Source organism: Chrysemys picta, chromosome 6, assembly GCF_011386835.1.
Source record: "Chrysemys picta bellii isolate R12L10 chromosome 6, ASM1138683v2, whole genome shotgun sequence".
NCBI classification, from domain to species: Eukaryota; Metazoa; Chordata; order Testudines; family Emydidae; genus Chrysemys; species Chrysemys picta.
Window position 1 is genome coordinate 30,913,930 of NC_088796.1, and position 27,137 is coordinate 30,941,066.

The 27,137-nt window shown below is 39.6% G+C and overlaps 1 protein-coding gene across 3 annotated transcripts in view; it reads right to left on the reverse strand.

Moving 5' to 3' along the window:
- HCN1 (hyperpolarization activated cyclic nucleotide gated potassium channel 1) overlaps positions 1–27,137 on the reverse strand; it is a 299,288-nt gene that overhangs the window by 39,644 nt on the left and 232,507 nt on the right. For all 3 annotated transcript variants that reach the window (XM_008168717.4, XM_024105633.3, XM_024105634.3), the window contains exon 5: positions 25,960–26,106. In XM_008168717.4, the coding sequence (XP_008166939.3) occupies positions 25,960–26,106 (147 nt within the window). The remainder of the gene's footprint in view (positions 1–25,959; positions 26,107–27,137) is intronic.

Here is a 27,137-nt window from a genome sequence, read left to right on the forward strand (position 1 = left end):
CCATAAACAATAAACTGAAGTTTGACTTTTCAGATGTAGATGAATGTACTGGTTTCGGTAAACTTAAATCAGAATATAAATGTTATTTTCACATAGTATTGTGCAATTCTAATAGATGTAGCTCCTATTCCTCCTCTTCTATTCTACTCTCCCTTTCCTCTTTTCTCCTCCTTTTGAGTTGACTTCAAACAATTCTGTATGAAGTAGTGGGACTGTGACATCCATTAGAAGTAACTCATCTCCACTTCTTTCCTCAACCTGGTATTTTCCTCTGTTATCAGAGCAAGTTAAAGCATGATCCTAGCAGCAGTGCCTCACAGTCAGAAGGCAATAAGCAATAGTGAAGTAGAGTAGCAGGTGATAGCTCAGCACACAGCTAAGCTACCTGGGCTGCCTCACATGGGAGGACTCAGCAGTGGGCAGAAGAAAACAAATTATGTGGGGGGTCAAGAGTTGGAAGGAAGAATCTGTGTTTAGGATGCCATTGTGAGATAGGCTGGGACTGAAAGAAAGGACTAAAATAAAGAAATGAATTATAGGAAAAGCTCTCGAAGGGCTAGGAATAGGGAAGAAGAAGTGTCCATGGCACATCCAGGTCAAATTCCAGTCTCAGTTACTCTTGATTTATAATGGTGTAAGTGAGAAAAGAATTTGACAACCTGTCTGCTGCTGCCCATGAGCTCACTAGTGAGTGGTGTATCTGTGCCAAGATATTAAAGTCACTCTGCCCTCTCCTCTCCTATTTCCACCTCAGCCTCTTTGTACTCCTCCGACTCTTCCCTCTTTTTTTCTGCTTTGCTCTCTTCTTCAGATCATCTGCATGCTGCAGTCCTATTTAGTGAAATGAAATCAGTCAGCAAATGAGAAGGCTCTAAAGGGAACAGACTTTTTCAGGATCCTACATATATAGTACAGCAGACACAATAAGAGTAAAAATTAGTTTTTTAAAAAATCAGTGGTGATTTGTGCATTGATATTTTTAAAAATATCTAAGGACTTTTGGTTCAGAAATGCTGCTATCTCATTAATTGGTAGGTTAATAGTTCTTTCCTATTATGACTTAAAAGCCCATAATCTCGCTGTATAAAATGATGTAATGGTTTAATTAAATCTAACTGATTATACTGGATAAATCATAGTTAGCTGAGCTTTGAAATATCAAGATTCAAATTATGTTTAGCATTTTCATAGTTACATTTCTGTTTGCATCTAATGTGATTTTTAGCCATTCAATCAAGTTCAAATTTAATATTATGAATAGAGATGAAGTTAGGAATTAATTTTTTTTAATGCACAATCTTACTGCATTGATATGCTGTGAACATAGTCCAACATTAGGTAAAGCACAGCATCGCAAAGCAGGGTAAGAGCAGCCATTGAAAAACTCTTAGATTAATTTTGCTTTTTTCAAGCGGGAGAAACAAGAGAACAAGTGATAATCTTATTTACTACAAATTAGGATTTTTTTCAGATAAAAACAAGGTTTTATACATCTCACAGAGATCTAAAGGGAAAGACAAACAGGAAGGAGAGAAGAGCATTTGTAAATAGATTTTATTACCATCTTTATCATTGGTTTACTATATGAGCTGGGGCAAGTCACTTAGGACAAAATTCTAACTTGCCTTGTTAGATGGGGGGGTGGGCATTGGAGCAGGATCAACTAGTGTTCTCCTGAATGCTAGGGATGGTGGTAGGTGGTCTAGCTAACAATGTCACCAGTGTTCTATAGCGCCAAAGCGGTGTGGTCAGCCACTGTGTGGCAGGGGTATAATGAAGCCCTTATCCCAAACTATAGCTAGCTAGTGCTGTTATCACAATTAGTGCTACCTGAAGTCTCAGGAAGACTATATCGCATTTGTTAATCCTGAAAGTATGAACCGACTGTATCTTCATAAGCATGTAGAGCTAGAAGAATAATGAAAACAGATTTTGGAGCACAAATTTACTGCAAGGTGTGTGAGGGATGTCATCCAAGAAAGTGATAATTGATAGAGGAAGCCTGATGAGTTGTGACCAGAAGAGAGCCTTTGAACAGCTGATAAAACTGACTATGAGCTGTCCTTGAGTAGCCTAATGGAAAGACACATGTCGGGCTAGGGAGCTGCTGAGAGGAGTGGCTACTGATGATTGGTAGTTGTGGGACAAGACAGATGCACAAGGTGGACAGGATGTATAAAGAGACTCAGCAACTGTTGGTAGCACAAGATGAAACAGCTGACTGAGGGAACAACCTCAGTAGAGGACCAAGGTTGTTGATAAGAAACAATTAAGGGGGAGAGGGGAAGAGAAGACAAACTATCAGGAGTAGAATAATCTGGACAAGGGTACTGGAGTAGAATCAGTTCTTGGGGCTCTTTAAATGGCCAGTAGCCAGCCAACCTTAAAGAGGCAAAACTTGGAATGGTTGATTGAGATAACCAAATGTCATCAACTAAAGGACAAGTTCTCCAGTGGATGACTTTAAGACAAAGCTGAGGGACACAGTGAATGGGATTGTGGGGGGAGTTTCACTCAGTCATCTGAAGAGGGTCTTATAGTCAGACTTTCAGATGCAGAAGCCAGCAGGCAAAGCACGTAGGCCAACAATGAGAGTGACAGGGGGACAATGAAGAAGAGTCCCTAATGTGACCACCAGGTGACACACAGCCAATCCCAAGCCTAAACCTGGCAGATACAGGACACAAAGGCTAGATTTTCAGCTAGTGTAAATCAGCCAATATATCTGCCGTAGATCTAACACACAAGATTTCCTTTCCAGAGAGTGTGGGAATTTAGTTGGAATATTAATAGTGGATCCAAGAAGCCCTGCAAGATAAAGATAGCCTTGAATCATTGTACTAGACTACCTCCTACAGGCTTATTTAGGAATTATACTGTACTTGTTCTCAATAACTAACCCCTAAGACTTTAGTATTTGCACCCTTTCTTTCCTGCCAAGCTAGAAGGGGAGCCTCTTTTTGTACTAGATATGTCTCTTAGTGTGTATAGGGCATCCAACCAAATGCTAGAATCTGTGGACCTAGTAACAATCAGGCTACTAAATATCTGAATGGGACTGGTGTACCATGACACTCTCAGTGACCTCAGGAACGGGGTCAGTGCAATATGGAAGACATTTTAAAAAGAGTATTTAAGTGGGGCAAAAACAATCTCTGTTCATTTGCAGAGCTGAAGCATTACATTTATTTAACAGTTAATAGCTTTTAAGTTATGTGCCCATTACCTACCTTATGAATTAAATATGGACTGAGGATTATTTCCATAAGAAATATGGTCCCATGACTTATTCAGAAAGTTTCAAATTATGTTAAACAAGGCTACATCTTAATTTTTATTTCTATGAATACATTTAAACTCTACTGATTTTATATCACAGGAAATCACTTGAAAGCCCTGTTATTGCAGTACAGAGTAACACGATATATTATAACTACAGGTTGGTGGCATAGATAATGCATATCAGTGATGTATTTTAAGAGTGACAAGTGAAGCTACTATACTGTTGAATATGGGATACCTCTGTAGTTATGAGACAGGATGTATATTTGACCATCCTTTCTTTGAATAACCTACCAATGATTTTGTGTAAGGGCTTTGATACACTAAGTCAGTATATTTTAAGTTTACAAATACAAATTGAATTTTATACATAATATGTCACATCAGAACTACATTTGCAATTAATTTCATTTAAATGTCAGAGGAAGCTAATATAATTCATATAAAGGTTTATACTTGTATAACAAAAGTATATAATCTATGTACAAAAAGTCAGAGGTGAGAAGATTCTTCTCTCAGTCTTAATTATGTTCTCTGGAAATGAAATATCCCAATGTTCTATATTCTGCAAGGACACATGATCTGTTTCTATATTCAGCCAACATCTAGCACTGTGGCCTAAAAATAGGCCAGCTATGAACTTTAAATAGTGGCTCAGAAACGGTATTAACCTCTTTCTCACACGCTAAGTTTGTCAAATTGCTATAAGTACTAATATAATAAGACTGTGTCTGGGGTTAGAGAATGACAAGGCACACTGTATATCAGCCAAGCTCTGCTCAACAGATAGGCAGATGTCTTAGTCTTTACATTCTTTTATGGTTTGTTTGTCATGTTTTTAATGCAGTTAGGCATAATATTAAAAGCATCTCTCTCTGCAGGGCCTTATTTTGTGACAGATGTCAGAGAACACAACCTACTTTACTTCTACTAATCATTGATGGGAGACTTTATACTTGGTAGAAAATTTCCACATTACCTACTGTACAAATAGAACTTCAGCATCTTGTTCTACTGTGATCAGAGATAGGTTAAAGTAGGGTTCTAAAATATCATTTTATAAAGATCAGGGCATAAAACTACAAATTGTATTTACTCTACTCACTATGATAATCATAACATCCTATCATCTAATCATGAAGATCCTGCAACTCACCCACTAACCAATGCCTGAGAAGATGGACCTCATGATATGGATGGAAAGTTAACAAATATGAACTCTGGCAAACCATAATGGAGAACAAGGATCTTTTGAGGAAAATCACCTGCCAACAACCCCTTCTTATTTAAAGCAGGGGGCTATGACTCAGCATGTCCACTGATCACAGATGTGAGAGAAATGGAATCTCAGATAAACTAGGTCCCAATTCATAATGTCCATGTGCTATCAATGTGAAGACCAGCGTAATGATTAGGCACCCACATTCTGCACCATTTCCCCTTTTGGAATATTGGTATAGAAGGGTACAGATGGTTCAGGAAGGACAGGCAGGGAAAAAGGGAGAGGTGTTGCCTTATATATTAAGAATGTATACACTTGGACTGAGGTTGAGATGGAAATAGGAGACAGACCTGTTGAAAGTCTCTGGGTAAAGATAAAAGGGGTAAAAAACAAGGGTGATGTCATGGTAGGGGTCTACGACAGATCACCTAACCAGGAAGAAGAGGTGGATGAGGCTTTTTTTAAACAACTAACAAAATCATCCAAAGCACAGGACTTGGCGGTGATGGGGGACTTAAACTATTCAGACATCTGTTGGGAAAATAACGCAGCAGAGCACAGATTATCCAATAAGTTCTTGGAATGTATTGGAGACAATTTTTTAATATCAGAAGGTGGAGACAGCTACTAGGGGAGAGGCTGTTCTAGATCTGATTTTGACAAATAGGGAGGAACTAGTTGAGAATTTGAACGTGTAAGGCAGCTTGGGTGAAAGTGATCATGAAATGATAGAGTTAATGATTCTAAGGAATGGTAGGAGGGAGAACAGCAAAATAAAGACAATGGATTTCAAGAAGGCAGACTAGAAAACTCAGGGAGTTGGAAGGTAAGATCCCATGGGAAGCAAGTCTAAGGGGAAAAACAATGGAAGACAGTTGGCAGTTTTTCAGAAAGACATTATTAAGGGCACAAGAGCAAACTATCCCACTGAGTAGGAAAGATAGGAAGTATGGCAAGAGACCACCCGGACTTAACCAGGAGATCTTCAATGGTCTAAACATCAAAAAAGAGTCCTACAAAAAAATGGAAACTAGGTCAAATTACAAAGGATGAATATAAACAAATAACACAAGTATGTAGGGACAACATTATAAAGGTCAAGGCACAAAATGAGATCAAACTACTTAGGGACATATAGAATAACAAGAAAACATTCTACAAATTCATTAGAAGCAAGAGGAAGACCAAGGACAGTGTAGGCCCATTACTCAACGAGGGGGGAAAAATAACAACAGAAAATGTGGAAATGGCAGAGGTGCTTAATGACTTCTTTGTTTAGGTTTTCACCAAGAAGGTTGGTGGTTATTGGACGTCTAACATAGTGAATGCCAGTGAAAATGAGGTAGGACCAGTAGAGGCTAAAATAGGGAAAGAACAAGTTAAAAATTACTTGAACAAATTAGATGTCTTCAATTCACCAGGGCCTGATGAAATGCATCCTAGAATACTCAAGGAGCTGATTGATGAGATAGCTGAACCATTAGCAATTATCTTTGAAAAGTCATGGAAGATGGGAGAGATTCCAGAAGACTAGAAGAGGGCAAATATAGTCAATCTATAAAAAGGGAAATAAGAACAACCCAGGGAATTACAGATTAGTCAGTTTAACTTCTGTACCAGAAAGAGAATGAAGCAAATAATCAAGCAATCAATTTGCAAACATCTAGAAGATAATAAGGTGGTAAGTGACAGTCAGCATGGATTTGTCAAAAACAAATTGTGTCAAACCAATCTTTTTTGACAGGGTAACAAGCCTTGAGGATAGGGGAGAAGCGGTAGACGTGGTATAGCTTGATACTGTCTCGCATGATCTTCTCATAAAGAAACTAGGAAAATGCAACCTAGATGGAGCTACTATAAGGTGGGTGCAAAACTGGTTGGAAAACCATTCCCAGAGAGTAGTTATCAGTGGTTCACAGTCATGCTTGAAGGGCATAATGAGTGGGGTCCCACAAGAATCAGTTCTGGGTCTGGTTCTGTTCAATATCTTCATCAGTGATTTAGATAATGGCATCAAGAGTACACTTATAAAGTTTGCGGATGATACCAAGCTGGAAGGAGCAATCAGTTGCACACATATAAAATGTGAAATGACTGCCTACGAAGGAGTACTGCGGAAAGGAATCTGGGGGTCATAGTGGATCACAAACTAAATATGAGTCAACAGTATAACGCTGTTGCAAAAAAAGCAAACATCATTCTGGGATGTATTAGCAGGAGTGTTGAAAACAAGACACGAGAAGTAATTCTTCCGCTCTCCTCTAAGCTGATTAGGCCTCCACTGGAATATTGTTTCTAGTTCTGGGTGCCACATTTCCGGAAGGATGTGGACAAATTGATGAGAGTCCAAAGAGTGACAAAAATTATTAAAGGTCTAGAAAACATGACCTATGAGGTAAGATTGAAAAAATTGGGTTTGTTTAGTCTGGAGAAGAGAAGACTGAGAGCAGACATGGTAACAGTTTTCAAGTATGTAAAAGGTTGTTACAAGGAGAAGGAAGAAAAAATGTTTTTCTTAACCTCTGAGGATAGGACAAGAAGCAATGGGCTTAAATTGCAGCAAGGGAGGCTTAGGTTGGACATTAGGAAAACCTTCCTAACTGTCAGGGTGGCTAAGCAATGGAATAAATTGCCCAGGGAGGCTGTGGAATCTGCATCATTGGAGATTTTTAAGAGCAGGCTAGACAAACACCTGTCAGGAATGGTCTAGATAATATTTAGTCCTGCCACGATGCAGGGGACTGGACTAGGTGACCTCTCAAGGTCCCTTCCAGTTCTATGATTCTATTATTCTCCCCTCTCACATTGCACTAGTCTAGTCTTGAGGTGACAAAGGCATATAGTAGAGTTATTCTTGCTAACCACTAGAACTCCCAAACATTAACCTCCTATAGTTCTAGATTCTTCTCATGGTGAATCAATTCAATTCACCGTCTTGTTAGGTGACTGCCTCCATTCATGTGGATGTATGGCCATGTGTAAGTTATCTCTAGAGGTACTGGAAGACATACTGAAAAGAACATATTGAAAAGATGTAAAGATGCAGTGAGAGAGGATCATATTTTGGACAGAGAACAACCATCACTCCTGTTCCTACTACATTTTAATCTTTTGTATAAGACTTGCCAGCAAAGGAGATGTTCATGCAGAGGTTACGTTTTGGTAGTGAAGAAAAGACCAACACCTTTTCAGGAATCAGTAACTACAAGAATAAGAAGGGATTGATATATTAGACCCAGTTCAACTGAAAGTGCTAGTTGACAAAATATTTTTGTAAGTACCACGATTACTTTTGTGCAATGTCTCTCAATAATGGTCCAAAATGCCAATTTACAGCAAAGGTACTATTGTATTTGGGGCTATTGCTGCAGAATACTGCACCGTTGTTTTTTTATGAGAGTGGCACTGGAAAGAAACCAGTGTATGATAAGAAATCTATTCTTGCACTGCTGTGGAGAGGATTAACTTGGATAACTTCCTTAGCATTAATAGGATTTACCCTCTTAAACCACCAGTGAATCAACTGGAGAATTCACCTATAAAAGAGCAGTCAGGGCATTTCTTGCCTGGTTTCCTTACCCTATTCATGCACTGCAGTTATTTAGGGCCATATTTTTAAACAGGAAGGCTGAAAGTTTGCATGGAAAAATGCATATGCAATTTTTCCTATTTTAAACATACAATTGCCATAACTTAAAGTGCAAAGTGGGTGTCTGTGACTGTGCACACAAGTAGACACATCCATTTTCTTCAATACCGGTCAATGCATGCCATCACGTTCACCTCTTCCTTGTGGTGAACAACAACAATGTGCACTTACAGTGGACAAACTTACAGGACCTGATCCAAATCTGACTGAAGCCAATGTTAAGATTTTCATTGACTTCAAAAAGCTTTGGATCAAGCCCATACATTCTAGTTTCAAAGATTTTGCCAGACCCAGAAACATTCACTCTCTTCATGTTGGGTCGAATGTTAAAAGTACGCCCACTCTATCCAACATTTTTTATTTCAAATGATCCCAAAAGCACTCTACCAATTTCAAGAAGATGTAGTAGTATATAGGGATTTCCAGCCTGCCTTTGTGGTCCAGGTTTAACCTGTATTTTTCCATAATCAAATATACATCTAAGTTCCATGAATTAAAAGAAGGTGAATGTTCTGAAACATAGAAACCACAATAGGTTCATTACTACACCACAGTTTCCCTCTCTTATGCTTGGCAGATAATTACTTTTTTTCTTTATCACAGGCAAAATCTCAGACTACAGTAAAATTTTATATTTCAAAAACAATACACTTTGGGGAGAAAATAGAGACTCTTGATATATGCTGTTAGCACTTTACACTGGAACTCTTTGTCATGTCACACCTCTGCAGCACCTAGTATAGCATTAAAAACACATTCTATAATTTGATACTTGGATGGCTTACATGCATCCAATGAAGAGGTCTCTAAAGTACCAGAAATTGTAAGATAGGGATAAAGATAATTCAAAATTATATATTTTTAAAAACCCTTACATAGAGAGACTGTCATCAAGAAAAAGCATGCACGCTGTTCAAAGAGAATATATCAATCAGTTCTCATAGAGGAAACTAGCTCAGCAGGCACATGTAGAGTATGTAGTTAATGCCTGCCACCCAGGAATTCAGTTACCACATTTGTAAGTGCAATAGTAGTTTCACATATTATAGGAATGGTCATGCTGTGGTAAGCATAGTCTATTATATATTAATTTATCCTGGCTTTTTAGCAGAAGCTGTAAAAGCTACATAAAAGAAACTGATGGCAGTAATCAGACTCTGAGAAGGAGCCAGGGAGAATAGTCTCTCACTTTATTTGAAGTTGACAGGAACTTGGAAGTGTGATGCTGAACTGCATTAGGCAATGATGAGGAATACTCCTCTGATGGACAGCACCACTGTTGCAATGTCTGTTATTCTCTGAAAGAAGCAAAAATTGTTTTCTAAGAAAGCTCTTCTGAATGGCGTGATTTATTCTACTGTAATTCCACTCTCCAGATGCTTCAATAATAGATCACAAAATACAAAATATAGATAACCCTACTATAACTGACTCCTAATGACTCTCTCACACTTTATTTAGTTTGATGGGTTTAACTAGCATTTTGTATCTTCATTCCCCAACATTTTATCAGACAAGAAACCTTTTTATTGAGATCAATTACTGTGCTGTTGATTTGGGGTTTGCATTAAATTAATACATTATTTAAAATGATCACAAGAAGATTCATGTTGAAATATTTTTTACGTTATTACAAAGGAACCACAATGAGGTTGTTAAATTGATAATTATATTTATTGTTAACATATCAATATCTGTATTGTTATAATAAGGTACTTTTGCAATTTTGGACTTCACACATTTGCAGCTGGTTAGATATCTACAGTATATTACAACGCTTAGCCAGCCTATGTGGTCATGCTAGTCACTGCCAAACTTTGAGAAGGAGGAAAGTTGAGAGATTTATATCTAGGGCCCTACCAAATTCACGGCCATGAAAAACGCGTCATGGACCATGAAATCTGGTCTCCCCCTGTGAAATCTGGTCTTATGTGTACTTTTACTCTATATTATACAGATTTCACCAGGGAGACCAGCATTTCTCAACTTGGGAGTCCTGACCCAAAAGGGAGTTGCAGGGGGGTCCCAACGTTATTTTAGGGCAGTCATGGTATTGCCACCATTACTTCTGTGCTGCCTTCAGAGCTGGGTGGCCGGAGAGTAGCAGCTGTTGGCCGGGCATCCAGCTCTGAAGGCAGCGCCCCTCCAACAGCAGTGCAGAAGTAAGGGTGGCAATACCATACCATGCCATTATTACTTCTGCGCTGCTGCCTTTAGAGCTGGGCTCCTGGCCAGCAGCCACAACTCTCCACCTGCTCAGTGCTAAAGGCAGCACCGCCGCCAGCAGCAGCGCAGAAGTAAGGGTAGCAGTACCACAACCTCCCCCCCACACACACATCCTTTTTGGTTCAGGACCCCTACAATTACAACACCATAAAATTTCAGATTTAAATAGCTAAAATCATGAAATTCATTCTTTTAAAAATCCTATGACCATGAAATTGACCAAAATGGACTGTGAATTTAGTAGGGCCCTACTTATATCCTAAGGCTTTCCCAGATGTCAAAGTTACTGCAAACCCAGTTAGGAAGGAATCATTCATTAATGGAACCCTCAGGGCTGGCGCAACCCATTAGGCGACCTAGACGGTCACCTAGGACACTACAATTTGGGGGGCGGAGACCACGGTGGTATTTCGGCGATGTGACTTTCCGCTGCCTCTGTGGGGGGCAGCATTTTGGGGCAGGACCTTCCGCCGCCTAGGGTGGCAGAAAATCTGGCAGCGCTCCTGGGATCCCAGAGTAAGTGGAAGGAACTCCCATGGAACTTTCTGGAGCAAAATCAGTGGTGATAAAAGTGATTGGGATAATCCAAAGCTTAGTGTAAATTGGTCAGAAATAGATATAAATGGGTATAAGGGGCAAATCAGTGTAACTAGCATGAATCTGACATTCATGGATTGTGAAAGGTCAGTGTAATTTACATGGCAATAAAGCAGAAGAGCTTTGGTAAACAGAGCAAGAAGGGTGTGCACGATAGGCAAGAGGTGAGGAGCTGCTTTTTCTTTTAACTTCCCATCTCCAACACACCTGGGATTTCAATGACTTGTCTTCACTACAAAGTTAACTCATGTTAAAATTTGAGTGTTCCCTCTAACTCAATTCCAGACTGAACACAAAAACCCTTAACTTGAGTGTTGTGGTGCTTTAAACTTGAGTTGGGTGGCCCAAGTGGTGTCATAGGCTAAAGCTTGAGTGAGCACAGACAAGTTCTCCCAAAATTCACTGGGAAAGAATTCATAGAGTGGCTTAGATTACTCCAACACTCAGAATCAAGGGATGTGGACCAAGAAATCAGTGCCACACACAAATGAGTGCATCATCATGCGTTTTATTTCACATTGTGGCTACTCTCACTTGAATCAGGCTAGCTTGAGAAGAGTTACTCAAGTGTAGATAACAAGGTAGTCTACAGTGAAGACATATCAAAACTGATTTGCACTCTTATGTCAGGGATGAATTTTGGCCCCAAAGAATACCAAATCACTGCAAATTGAATTTGTTTTTCATAAGGAAAAATTAGTATAGGTTACTTTGCCACTTCAACTTCCATCTGGTGTGTAAATTACACCCTCATGTCATTTAGGTCAACTGCTAAAATTTTGACATAATACGCCTCCATTGGTGAAGTAGTTCTATTAATTTTCTAAGGAAAATCATTTTGTTGCAGTAATGTATATCTTATGTCATAGTATTTTTGTAGCACACTGTACTACAATAAATAATTTCACACTGCAAGCGATACACTTGGGTGCATTGCAAACTCTCACTGGGAACTAGCCTTTGTTGGAAGACTTTGTTCATAATTAATGGTTCTACTGCCATTCTCAAGACATATTTTTACCCAAGATTTTTTGTGAATGTCTGCATAATGTGTACTTATTTCGCTATTAAATGAAATCTTCAGAAAGGCAAGTCAAAAAAAAATTACAAGGGTTATCCTAAGCTTGTAGGTTTGTTGGAGAAAATGGAAGGTAGAAAGTCTATGATTTCCTGGAAAAAGGCCAATTACATTATTTGCTTCCTTATCTTCAGGTGGGGATATATTTTTTTCAATTTATCAAATGGATAAGTAATCAACCAGACAAGACATTTTCTGTTTCAGTCCCCAAATGTGGAATTTCCTTCCAAATATTCACATGCCCAGATGAGACATAGGAGACAATAATCCATCCTGCAAGATTGACCAGTGTTTTAACATACAAATATAAGATTTCTGGAAACTTTTATCCACCTTATAGTCCATTCATCCAATCTATACTTCTTTAACTTGCTGGCAAGAAATCTGTGGGAGACTGTATCAAAAGTCAAGGTATATCACGTCCACCGCTTTTCCCATATCTACAGAGCCAGTTATCTCATCATAAAAGGCAATCAGGTTGGTCAAGCATGACTTGCCCTTGGTGAATCCATGTTGACTGTTCCTGATCACCTTCCTCTCCTCCAAGTGCTTCAAAATGGATTCCTTGAGGACCTGCTCCATGATTTTTCCAGGGACTGAGGTGAGGCTGACAGGGGTGTAGTTCCCTGGATTTTCCTTCTTCCCTTCTTTAAATATGGGCACAATGTGTGCCTTTTTCCAATCGTCCAGGACCTCCCCTGATCGCCATGAGTTTTCAGAGATAATGGCCAATGGCTCTGCAATCACATCAGCCAACTCTCTCAGCACCCTCAGATGCACTGCATCCAGCCCCATGGACTTGTGCATGTCCAGCTTTTCTAAATAGTCCTTATCCTGTTCTTTCACCGCTGAGGGCTGCTCACCTCCTCCTCATACTGTGCTGCCAGTGCAGCAGTCTGGGAGCTGATCTTGTCTGTGAAGACCGAGGCAAAAAAAAGCGTTGAGTACTTCAGCTTTTTCCTCATTATCTGTTACTAGGTTGCCTCCTCCATTCAGTAAGGGTCCCACACTTTCCCTGACCACCTTCTTGTTGTTCACATACCTGTAGAAATCCTTCTTGTTACCCTTCACATCCCTTGCTAGCTGCAACTCCAATTGTGCTTTGGCCTGATTACACCCCTGCATGCTGAAGCAATATTTTTATACTCCTCCCTAGTCATCTGTCCAAGTTTCCACTTCTTGTAAGCTTCCTTTTTGTGTTTAAGCTCACCGAAGATCTCTCTGTTAAGCCAAGCTGGTCTCCTGCCATATTTGCTATTCTTTCTGCACATCAGGATGGTTTGTTCCTGTGCCCTCAATAAGGCTTCTTTAAGATACAGCCAGTTCTCCTGGACTCCTTTCCCCCTCATATTAGCCTCCCAGGGGATCCTACCAATCAGTTCCCTGAGGGAGTCAAAGTCTGCTTTTCTGAAGCCCAGGGTCTGTATTCTGCTGCTCTCCTTTTTTCCTTTTGTCAGGATCCTGAACTCGACCATCTCATGGTCACTGCTGCCCAGGTTGCCACCCATTTCTACTTCCCCTACCAATTCTTCACTGTTTGTGAGCAGCAGATCAAAAGGAGCACGGCCCCTAGTTCGTTCCTCCAGCACTTGCACCAGGAAGTTGTCTCCAACACTCCAAAAACTTTCTGCATTGTCTGTGCACTGCTGTATTGCTCTCCCAGCAGATGCCAGGGTGATTGAAGTCCCCCATGAGAACCAGGGCCTGTGATCTGGAAACTTCTGTTAGTTGTCCAAAGAAGGCTTTCTAGCTCATCCTCCTGGTCTGGTGGTCTATAGCAGATGCCCACCACAACATCACCCTTGTTGCTCTCACCTCTAAACTTAACCCAAAGACTCTCAATAGGCTTTTCTCCATTTTCATACTGGAGCTCTGAGCAACCATACTGCTCTCTTACATACACTGCAACTCTTCCCTCTTTTCTCCCCCACCTGTCCTTCCTGAACAGTTTATATCCATTCATGACAGTGCTCCAGTCACGTGAGTTACCCCACCAAGTCTCTATTATTCCAATCACATCATAGTTCCTTGACTGCGCCAGGACTTCCAATTCTTCCTGCTTGTTTCCCAGGCTTCTTGCGTTTGCGTACAGGCACCTAAGATAACTAGCCGATTGCCCTATTTTCTCAGTATGAACCCCATATGATGGGTACTATTTATTATGAAGGAATCGTAAGACAGCTCTTCTATGAATATAGGCAAATGTATATAAAAGTTGTTATGAAAGCAAAATATTTGAAAGCTCCAATATTTGAATAATGGCTAATACTTTATGGGTTTTGTTACAGTCATTAGTTCTTCTGCTATTGCTTTAATGCTTGATGGAGTATACCAAAAACTTGTAAGGCTTACGCTATAAAACACAGCAGGGTGTGTATTATAATCTAATGATGACACACATCAGTAGCTGTTTTTTTTATTCAGGCCATTAACTTTGGAGAGGTTTCATTATTTACCCATAGTCCACAATAAAAAGTTTCAATGAGAACACATCACAAAGTTCATTAATTCCTAAAAATAAACATGCAACACTAGGAGAAAGAAGTAATATCTTATTAATTTGGTGTAAGTTTACACTTGAAGGAAATAGTCCCAAATATTTCAGAAGTTTTACTGAGAATAATTATTACTAAATTACTGAGGAAAAATTAATGAAGTAACAAAATTAATCATTTTAAAAGTTGATCTGAGGACTGGTATGAAATATTTAACTTGCAAAAAGAATCTGCACACTTTCTTCAGCTTTGTGGACTGAGGCTGATGCTGAAGTGCAGTTCTTGTTCTTTCAGGGCTTTTTCATCACAGTTGTTTTATGTTATTGAGGTAATTAAAAACATGCTGCATGCGGTACCAAACACTGTTAAAAATGCTTTGAATTTGTCTAAATGAACAGGACAGATGGTGAATATTTTGGTCCATTTTTATTTTGAAATGTGCACGATTTGCACACTATTTCTGTGCTTTTGCACACAATTACAATTATTGCATGCATACATATAATTAGCTAGGTGTCTGGTCATTTTCACATGCAGTTGCCTGAATTGCAAGAACAGTCACAGTAACTTCTTATGCATAATATATGTGCATATAATTCTGAAAATTTGAACTGTTATTTTTGTGAAGAGATGGCTTAGCTAAAATCTTTTTTTGCCCATCAAAATTATTTCTGTTGTGGTAGTGCAGAGGCCTCAATTAGGATTAGGGTCCCATTGTGCTCAGGTGAGAGGGTTCCTGCCCCAGAAACTTAAAATCTAGGAAAATTATCAGTATTTCTGTCCATCTAAGAATCAGAGACCTTTCTATTTGTCAGTGACTGGGATGTGCGTGGTCATGCCTAGTGGTAGGAGCAGCAGTCATGCCTAGTGGTTAGAGCAGGAATAAATAGCCAGGAATCAGAGCCCAGGGTCAGAGCCAACTTAATTGGAGTGAGGCAAGGCAGGGGTAGGGCTGGATCCAAAGCAAGATCAGGGCTGGAACAAGGCAGGAGCAAGGCTGGGTACAAGCAGGCGCAGGAGCTATTGCAGCCATGGGTGAATGCTTTGAGCAGCATGCAAATTGCTGCTACTGCTGGGCTTAAGAGCTGGTCTGTTGACTCTTCCAACCAATCAGGTGGTGTAGCCAATCAGGCAGCCTGCTACAGCCAATCTGCACTTGTTATGTTGCCTGGAGACTACATCTGCTGCAGGCCCTGATTCCTGGCACCATGTAAAAAACAATAACCGGTGCATTAAAGAAACTTTTTTCAGGGGAAAAATTTTTATTGGTGAAAGGTCATTTAAGTGACCCAGCTAAGCAAGTTTAAATCCTTCCATCTGTGTGTAACAAGCAGCTGCTAACAATCTTTTGACTAGCACAATTGGGTAGTGGTCCATGACTTGTGCTCCTAGGCACTATGGTAATACAAATAATAATAAATAATACATGGTTGGATCTTATTGATGCTGGGAGGATGATCAGAGAAGTCAGCTTGAAAAAAATATACTTTTCCCTGCTGTGATTGACATTTCTAAGATCTTTATACCTGAATCCAATCAAAATATATATTTTATTTTATTCTCACTTTACAAGCTGCTTTCAAGCAGTGCTACAAAAGTAGAAGAATGGAACATATGATGAAGTCTGGTTCAGGCAGCTGGACCTGATCTTGGACCATTGCTTACATTTTCATGGGAATCATGTAGCCAAAAGCTAAGATTTTTAAATCCCATTTTGTGATATATTCTATCTACCCTTTGTGTACAACCTTAACTCAACCTCCTTGTGAACACAACTCTGTTTTTAATTACATGGTCATGTACTACATGGCAAATGCATCACTTTCCCAACTGTGAAGCACCTAAGGTATATCTGAGAGGAGTTTCTCATTGCACAACTTACAAAGTGTTAATTAAATCACTCTCAACCCTATTCTCACTTATGGAGTGGTTAGGAGCCCTTTCCTCTGCTGCAGGTGTCCCTGCCAATTCACAGCAATATAAGAACATAAGATCGGCCATACAGGGACAGACCAAAGGTCCATCTAGCCCAGTATCCTGTCTACCGACAGTGACCAATGCCACGTTCCCCAGAGGGAGTGGACCTAACAGGCAATGATCAAGTGATCTCTCTCCTGCCATCCATCTCCATCCTCTGACAAACAGAGGCTAGGGACACCATTCCTTACCCATCCTGGCTAATAGCCATTAATGGACTTAACCACCATGAATTTATCCAGTTCTCTTTTAAACGCTCTTATAGTACTAGCATTCACAACCTCCTCAGGTAAGGAGTTCCACAAGTTGACTGTGCGCTGCATGAAGAAGAACTTCCTTGTATTTGTTTTAAACCTGCTGCCTATTAATTTCATTTCGTGACCCCTAGTTCTTATATTATGGGAATAAGTAAATAACTTTCCCTTATCCACTTTCTCCACATCACTCAAGATTTTATATACCTCTATCATATCCCCCCTTAGTCTCCTCTTTTCCAAGCTGAAGAGACCTAGACTCTTTAATTTCTCCTCATATGGGACCCGTTCCAAACCCCTAATCATTCTAGTTGCCCTTCTCTGAACCTTTTCTAGTGCCAGTATATATTTTTTGAGATGAGGAGACCACATCTGTATGCAGAATTCGAGATGTGGGTGTACCATCGATTTATATAAGGGCAATAATATATTCTCAGTCTTATTCTCTATCCCCTTTTTAATGATTCCTAACATCCTGTTTGCTTTTTTGACCGCCTCTGCACACTGCGTGGACATCTTTAGAGAACTATCCACGATGACTCCAAGATCTTTTTCCTGACTTCTTGTAGCTAACTTAGCCCCCATCATATTGTATGTATAGTTGGGATTATTTTTTCCAATGTGCATTACTTTTTTTTTCTTTTGCCTGGAGCAGGTCCTCAAGGAATCAATTATGAAACACTTAGAGGAGAGGAAAGTGATCAGGAACAGTCAGCATGGATTCACCAAGGGGAAGTCATGCCTGACTAACCTAATTGCCTTCTATGATGAGATAACTGGCTCTGTGGATGAGGGGAAAGCAGTGGATGTGTTATTCCTTGACTTTAGCAAAGCTTTTGATACGGTCTCCCACAGTATTCTTGCCGCCAAGTTAAAGAAGTATGGGCTGGATGAATGGACTGTAAAGTGGATAGAAAGCTGGCTAGATCGTTGGGCTCAACGGGTAGTGATCAATGGCTCCATGTCTAGTTGGCAGCGGTTTCAAGTGGAGTGCCCCAAGGGTCGGTCCTGGGGCCAGTTTTGTTTAACATCTTTATTAATGATCTGGAGGATGGTGAGGACTGCACTCTCAGCAAGTTTGCAGATGACACTAAACTAGGAGGCGTGGTAGATACACTAGAGGGTAGGGATCGGATACAGAGGGACCTAGACAAATTAGAGGATTGGGCCAAAAAAAAACCTGATGAGGTTCAACAAGGACAAGTGCAGAGTCCTGCACTTAGGACGGAAGAATCCCATGCACTGCTACAGACTAGGGACCGAATGGCTAGGTAGCAGTTCTGCAGAAAAGGACCTAGGGGTCACAGTGGACGAGAAGCTGGATATGAGTCAACAGTGTGCTGTTGTTGCCAAGAAGGCTAACGGTATTTTGGGCTGTATAAGTAGGGGCATTGCCAGCAGATCGAGGAATGTGATCGTTCCCCTTTATTCGACATTGGTAAGGCGTCATCTGGAGTACTGTGTCCAGTTTTGGGCCCCACACTACAAGAAAGATGTGGAAAAATTGGAAAGAGTCCAGCGGAGGGCAACAAAAATGATTAGGGGTCTGGAGCACATGACTTATGAGGAGAGGCTGAGGGAACTGGGATTGTTTAGTGTCCAGAAGAGAAGAATGAGGGGGGATTTGATAGCAGCCTTCAACTACCTGAAGGGGGGTTCCAAAGAGGATGGAGCTCGGCTGTTCTCAGTGGTGGCAGATGACAGAACAAGGAGCAATGGTCTCAAGTTGCAGTGGGGGAGGTCCAGGTTGGATATTAGGAAACACTATTTCACTAGGAGGGTGGTGAAGCCCTGGAATGCGTTACCTAGGGAGGTGGTGGCGTCTCTTTCCTTGGAGGTTTTTAAGGCCCGGCTTGACAAAGCCCTGGCTGGGATGATTTAGTTGGGAATTGGTCCTGCTTTGAGCAGGAGGTTGGACTAGATGACCTCTTGAGGTCCCTTCCAACCCTGATATTCTATGATTCTACTTTACATTTATCTACATTAAATTTCATTTGCCATTTTGTTGCCCAATCACTTAGTTTTATGAGATCTTTTTGAAGTTTGTCACAGTCTGCTTTGGTCTTAACTATCTTGAGCAGTTTAGTATCATCTGCAAACTTTGCCACCTCACTGTTTACCTCTTTCTCCAGATCATTTATCAATAAATTGAATAGGATTGGTCCGAGGACTGACCCTTGGGGAACACCACTAGTTACTGCTCTCCATTTTGAGAATTTACCATTAATTCCTACCCTTTGTTCCCTGTCTTTTAACCAGTTCTCAATCCATGAAAGGACCTTCCCTTTTATCCCATGACAACTTAATTTACGTAAGAGCCTTTGGTGAGGGACCTAGTCAAAGGCTTTCTGGAAATCTAAGTACACTATGTCCACTGGATCCCCCTTGTCCACATGTTTGTTGACCCCTTCAAAGAACTCTAATAGATTAGTAAAACATGATTTCCCTTTATAGAAACCATGTTGACTATTGCTCAACAGTTTATGTTTTTCTATGTTTCTGAAAATTTTATTCTTAACTATTGTTTCGACTAACTATTGTTTGCCCGGTACCAACGTTAGACTTACCAGTCTGTAACTACCGGGATCACCTCTATAGCCCTTTTTAAATATTGGTGTTACATTAGCTAACTTCCAGTCATTGGGTACAGAAGCCAATTTAAAGGACAGGTTACAAACTTTAGTTAATAGTTCCGCAACTTCACATTTGAGTTCTTTCAGAACTCTTGGATGAATGCCACCTGGTCCCGGTGACTTGTTAATGTTAAGTTTATCAATTAATTCCAAAAGCTCCTCTAGCGACACTTCAATCTGTGACAGTTCTTCAGATCTGTCGCCTACACAGGACAGTTTGGGTTTGGGAATCTCCCTAACATCCTCAGCCGTGAAGACTGAAGCAAAGCATCCATTTAGTTTCTCCGCAATGACTTTATCATCTTTAAGCGCTCCTTTTGTATCTCGATCATCCAGGGGCCCCACTGGTTGTTTAGCAGGCTTCCTGCTTCTGATGTACTTAAAAAACATTTTATTACCTTTGGAGTTTTTGACTAGCCGTTCTTCAAACTCCTCTTTAGCTTTTCTTATTACATTCTTGCACTTAATTTGGCAGTGTTTATGCTCCTTTCTGTTTGCCTCACTAGGATTTGACTTCCACTTTTTAAAGGAAGTCTTTTTATCTCTCACTGCTTTTTTTACATGGTTGTTAAGCCACGGTGGCTTTTTTTAGTTCTTTTACTGTGTTTCTCAATTTGGAGTATACATTAAAGTTGGGCCTCTATTATGGTGTCTTTAAAAAGCACCCATGCAGCTTGCAGGGATTTCACTTTAGTAACTGTACTTTTTAACTTCTGTTTAACTAACCCCCTCATTTTTGCATAGTTCTCCCTTTTGAAATTAAATGCCACAGTGTTGGGCTGTTGAGATGTTCTTCCCACCACAGGGATGTTGAATGCTATTGTATTATGGTCACTATTTCCAAGTGGTCCTGTTATAGTTACCTCTTGGACCAGCTCCTGTGCTCCACAAAGGACTAAATCTAGAGTTGCCTCTCCCCTTGTGGGTTCCCGTACCAGCTGCTCCATGAAGCGGTCATTTAAAGTATCAAGAAATTTTATCTCTGCATTTCGTGCTGAAGTGAAATGTTCCCAGTCAATATGGGGATAATTGAAATCCCCCACTATTATTGAGTTCTTAATTTTGATAGCCTCTCTAATTTCCCTTAGCATTTCATCATCACTATCACTATCCTGGTCAGGTGGTCGATAATGGATCCCTAATGTTATATTCTTATTAGAGCATGAAATTTCTATCCATAGAGATCTTATGGAACATGTGGATTCACTTAAGATTTTTAGTTCATTTGATTCTACATTTTCTTTCACATATAGTGCCACTCCCCCTCCTGCACGACCTGTTCTGTCCTTCCGATATATTTTGTACCCCGGAATGACTGTGTCCCATTGATTGCTCTCAGTCCACCAGGTTTCTGTGATGCCTATTATATCAATATCCTCCTTTATCACAAGGCACTCTAGTTCACCCATCTTATTATTTAGACTTCTAGCATTTGTGTACAATCACTTTAAAAACTTGTTACTGTTTATTTGTCTGCCCTTTTCTGATGTGTCAGATTCTTTTTTATGTGAATGTTTATCATCTGATCTGGCCCTTACATTATCCTCTTCCATCCTCTGGTTAAACACTGGAACAAATTGCCTAGGGAGGTTGTGGAATCTCCGTCTCTGGAGATATTTAAGAGTAGGTTAGATAAATGTCTATCAGGGATGGTCTAGACAGTATTTGGTCCTGCCATGCGGGCAGGGGACTGGACTCGATGACCTCTCGAGGTCCCTTCCAGTCCTATAATCTATGAATCTATGAATCCTGACTATAACCTGGATATTCTCTATCGTTAGACTCTCCCTGAAGAGAAGTCTCTGTCCGATCCACATGGTCCTCTGCAGCAGTCGGCTTTCCCCCATCTCCTAGTTTAAAAACTGCTCTACAACCTTTTTAATATTTAGTGCCAGCAGTCTGGTTCCAGTTTGGTTTAGGTGGAGCCCATCTCTCCTATATAGGCTCCGCCCATCCCAAAGTTTCCCCAGTTCCTAATGAATGTAAACCCCTCCTCTCTACACCATCGTCTCATCCACGCATTGAGACTCTGAAGCTCTGCGTGCCTACCTGGCCCTGCACGTGGAACTGGGATCATTTCTGAGAATGCCACCATAGAGGTCCTGGATTTCAGTCTCTTCCCTAGCAGCCTAAATTTGGCCTCCAGGACATCTCTCCTACCCTTCCCTATGTCATTGGTACCTACAAGTACCACGACCACCGGCTCCTCCCCATATCCATCACTTCATTTTTTATCTATACAGTTGAGTTAGCTACTCACACTTGTGCAGCGCATCCTTCCTTAACTGCACATTTTATTAAGTTAGTCAAAAAGTCTACTTTGATCAGTATAAAATTTTCAGGGGCTCAGTTAAATGAAGATCAATTTCTCTATCGTACGAAGTAAAGGAATTTCTCCTCAGTGAGGACACACACATCCCATAGTGATGGATGTATAGAACCTGAATAGAAGAGAATTCCATGAAAATTTCCACTTCTGACCTTTAGCCCTTTTAGCTGTAGAACTATTTTGAAAAGTGATGGCAAGAGGTTTTTTTATATAATGCAACACTTATATTTTTCAGACTTTTCTCAGACTCAGAAATGATTGAGCTGAGTTTGTTCCAACTTGCAAAAAATAATCATTTTTGGAGCAAGGGAAACTTGGAAAATTTTAGCCTGAAACATGAGCGTTTGAGAGATAGAAAACAAGGAGTTAGAATAGAAACCATTGTGTGACCTTTACTACAGCAGTTGCTGATGTTACTGTATGCTGTACTTGTGATTTCTTTTGTTCTCCTTACTGTATGTGAGGAAATAGTGTTTTTAGATGAATGCCTTCATCAGAGGCTAATATAAAAAACAAACTTCAATAACACTTAATACATTCTGTAAATATTTAGACCTGAATATATGCAATCGGATATTTGTTTTAACTACTATATGTATTTTGCCTTCTACCGTTGGTGGCAGATGAAATGGGACATGTTCTTTAAGACCTAGAAGAATTGTACTCAGACTTTAACTGCTGAAGAGCCAATTTATGGTTGAATAGTCAAAGAACCATTAAAAAACCGAATACTTGGAGTAGAAAAATGTCTGTAATGTAGTAATAGCTAATATATTCTTTGAAAGACCTAAACCAATCTGAACAATGTTTTTAGGGCTGAATAAGAGAGCTGTCACTAGAATGCTGTCACCAGTTTTGAGAAGCCTGCTTCTATAAATGTCACTACCACCATATCTGTGTTCCTTTAGAGGTTTCTAGCCTTTAATTCAATATTGACATTTTTCCGAGAACACCTGCTACATTTTTATTAGGACATTAATCTTTCAGGTGCACAATGTGGCTCCTGATGGAAGTATTCAGCTGAAATGATATTTTCCCCAATATACAATATGTATAACAGAAGAAATTACAACATATATCGTAGAGGCTGTGACTTCCATAGTTAACATTTCATAACAGTTTCCACTCTTACTCCATGTTTTTAGTTGCTCATAACTCTCACCTTTTCCATGCTTGGTCTCTCTCCAAAAGTTATTTTTCAAGCTTGAACAAACTTGCTTGTGTTGTTTTTGAGTATGTGAGGAGTGAAAAATATAAGCTTGCTTATAAATACATTTTTAACAGCTCTGCAGCTGAAAAGTCTTGTGGATAAAATTTATAATTTGGTAGGGAAATAGCCCTCACTGAAGAGAAATGCCTATGCTCTTTCCGGAAAAAAAATGGTTTTCATTTGACTAGCTTATGACCCTTTGTAAGTTAAACAATGATCACGAACAATAGATTTTTTAACCAAAAGAAAGGCTGCATGCAACTCAGGAATCATAGGTTTACTATCTCTGGTCTAGATCACTTTTTTTCTGGACTCTCTTGTTCCTTCAAAATTTTGTCTGGAACTTAGATGTCAAGGTGTTAGGAATCATATATATTGACATGATTGGAGAGAAGAAAGGAAAAAAATCCCCCTCTCAATCATGCACAAAGTAGAGTGTAGGTGTATTTTCACAGTGCATTCTGCTCTTACTTTCATGAACAGCACTTCAAATAACATGAAGAACCAGTGCAAAAAAATCCAACAGAGTTTCAGATCTACAACATAACAAATAAATTTGAATATGCTTGGGTACATTGTGAGTGATATATAATTGTAACATATTATAAAACTCCTAACACAGTCTTGTAGTTGTCATCCACAAAAAATGATGGGGCCAAATTTTGCTCTCAGTCACACAGTAACTTATGATTTCCATGGTATCATATCCAAGTAACTTTGGATTTACAGCGGTGTAACTTCGTACAGAATTTGGTCTATTGTAAGGTAAGGAAGTGGGTTCTGCCACCACTTACTATTTCTGTTGCTGACAGTAGTAAGCCACTAAGGAAAAATGCATTTCAGATTTTAGGAATCTAATTAAACATGTGTGAATTGGGCACCATAATGAGAATGGGAAAATCCATGTGATGATACAAATAAGCAATTATATTATAAGATGATAACATAATGCTATTTGTGCATCTTGCTGAAATTTGTGCATCTTGCTGGTTTACAGTCGAAAGAATGGCTTGCAGCCATTTTGAGTTCTTCTTGGAAATTGCACAAGATTTCGTAATGCATTCACATAACATGTGTGTTTCACTGCTACTAGTTTAGCGATCTGACATTTATATCAGAGTGTACCATACAGTACACATAAATTGCTGTGCTGGCAGTTGGAATACTATGGTAATGAGAGCCTGGAATTTCCATGAAAACTATTTTGGGAGTTTGGGTAAACACTGGGAGCTGGTAATACATAGCCTTTTTTCTAAAGATGTCCGAGATTTGAATTACCTACCTTCACTAGTGAAGAAAAACAAACTAATATTTTAATTAACTGTCTGTGAATCACTTTAATATCTATGCAAGAGAAAAATGCTACACTGGCAGGATGACAGACTAGGTTACTTCTGTGATTTATATGTCAGGAGTAAAATGTCAGGAGCAAACACCAAAGCTGAGTCTTTTCATGGGCACTGGGGAAAAAATATTTTAAAAGATGAAGTGTCTTGTTTACTGCAAACCTTGCTAAACAAAACCCCTCACACATCTTTCCAAATTGTACAGCTGCCATGAGGCACTGTAGTGAGTTATGATGTGTGGCATTCAGCATTATACCTCCCATGGTAGGAATACTAAAAGGCACCTACCAGAACTCATGCCAATTTCACAAGTTGGGGGGATTATCACAATAGGTGGTTCTCTCTCCCTTCCTCCCTTCTTATGTCTCTTCTTTTCTCTACTTTCCTCCCTTTCCCTTTGCATCTTCTGCTCTCTATCTTTCCTTCATCTTCCCCTTTTCTCTCTCTCCTGCTATCCTTCCCAGTTCCTCCTCCTTAGAAGGTATCCTCTGTAGACTGCAGCCACTAGAGGGTATTAGGATCACATACACACACTTGAGTAGGCTGCCAATGACTTACTATCCAGTAGAGGATAGACTAACACGGCTGCTACTCTGAAACCTATCCAGTAGAGGAGTACATCACGCAGGGACTTATCTATATAATTGTTAAATATATGGCTTTGTTAATACTAGTTAACCTTTTCTTTCTCCCCACTCAATATCCCCCTCCACAGAACTCCTTAATGCCTCCCCCGTGCAAAATAAAAAACAGCACAGGCTATTTCTTCCAAAAAAGGACTATGTCTTTTTGCCATTTGATGCTTTTTTGCAGTCACAGTGGGTCTGATTGTGCTTTTATGCTGCACTACCCCAAGAGGAGGCCTGTTTAGGTAGCGTGTCTTAATGAACAGAGAACTGGCTTCTATTCCCAGCTCTGCCACTGGCCTTGAGTGTGGCTTTGGGTAAGTGACTTCACAGCTCCATGCCTCAGTTTCCCAATTTGTAAAATGGGGATAATGATACTGACCTCTCTTGTAAAGCACTTTGAGATCTACTGATGAAAATGCTATGTAAGTTAATAAATAATAATAATAATACTATTAGCTAATAAACTGCTCCCCTCTTGCCCGTTTTTCTAAAGCAGTTTACTTCCTCCCTGCAGCTAGTGTGTCTAGCATGTAGGAAGGGTGGTACCAAGGCTTCTCCCATTGCCATCCCATTTTGTCCCATTCCAAAAACATACTTGCAGAGGAGGGTATCAAGTGACTAGCCCATGCCCTCTTCACTGTGATGGAGACACAATCTGAGCAGCCCTTACTTGGTTGAACAGGAGAGTAAATAGGTTTTAGTTGCCCTAACATTCTTGCATGGTCAAATAAGGGCTATGACAATATATGGGGTACATCAATGGACACAACCAGTTGACCAGTTCTTTGCATTTACAATCTATGCAGCAATCTAGTATAGGATTTGTGTTCCTATTCATATATTGTTGTTCATGGATAGGTGTTCAGATACCCTGGTAATGAGTGTAGTAGAAGAACCTAAAGAGATTAAAATAGTACAGAATGGCCACAGAAATAGTTTTTTTATTAGCACAGAAATCTCCCACACCAAGGAGAAAAAGTCTTTCCGAATCAAGCAGAACTGTATTTGTTTGTTTGTTTCTTTTTGTCTTACCTCCCTAAGAGGATCATTGAGCTCATTGAGAATATTGTCCTCATCAAAGATCTTGCCTTGGTAACGGTGTTCGTAATAATCGTGGATCTTTTGGCGCATGTCAGCGGGTAACTTGTGAAATGACATGTATTGTTCCACTTGTTTGTACTAAAAAAAAAAGAAAAATGAAGAAGAAAGTCAATAAAAGATCAGTCCATTACTCTTTTATAAGCTAAAGCCATCTAAAGTGCCTGTAAAATGAAACCTAAATAATGCAGTTGTTTAAAGAAAAGGAAATGCAATGTTGAAAAGCTTCTATCATACAAAGAAACACAGTATACCCATGGAAGACAGGTGACAGCACATTGATTGAAGTTGATTCCAAACACTGACAATTGATATAATGTTATTTATAAAACATATGGGTTAACAAAGAACCTAGTATTTTCAAAAAAGACAAGTCAGAAAAAAGAACAATTGAGCCATATGAAGAGTTGTTTAATGTAAAAACAGTCATAAAACAAATAAATTATCCTTCTAAATGATCAGGTTAAACAAATCTGAATGATAACTGCTTAACAAATGAAAATTCTAAACAACAAACACAGTGTAGCCATTTGGTGATTCATCTATAATAAGGTTTGTTTTCAAAAAGGTATTAAAACAAAGGTCAGTCTAAAGGAAGGTCATTGACACCAGATATAAGGTCAGATATCCAGATATAAGATATAAAGTAAGCAGCATATATGCTGACATGGTGTCCACTATTGCACCAATTATGGAGATGGATAACTTTCCATTCATGATGTGTACACATGAACTATGATTTGTAAGGAGTGTTGTATGTACTTTATTAAGAGATTTTTTTTATATACAGTAAATGTGCCCAATAACTTAAATAACTTATAGTGTTAAGGTTATACTGGTGGCAATGCAATCACTAAAATCAAAGAAATCAACAGTTAAGATATTAACATCCACACCAACCTCAAAGCCTTGTTATCCAAACATTACAAAACCCAAATGCACTCTCAGAATCCTCACGCCTACACCAAACTCCCTTTACTTTCCAACTTCAATGAACACATAGAACTCCTAAGTCACCTTAATTTCCAACTCAGTAAGATAGCTTCATTTACCAACAAGTGTAACTGGAAAAAAGCCGGTATATTGTGTAATTTCTACCTCTTTAATCCTGA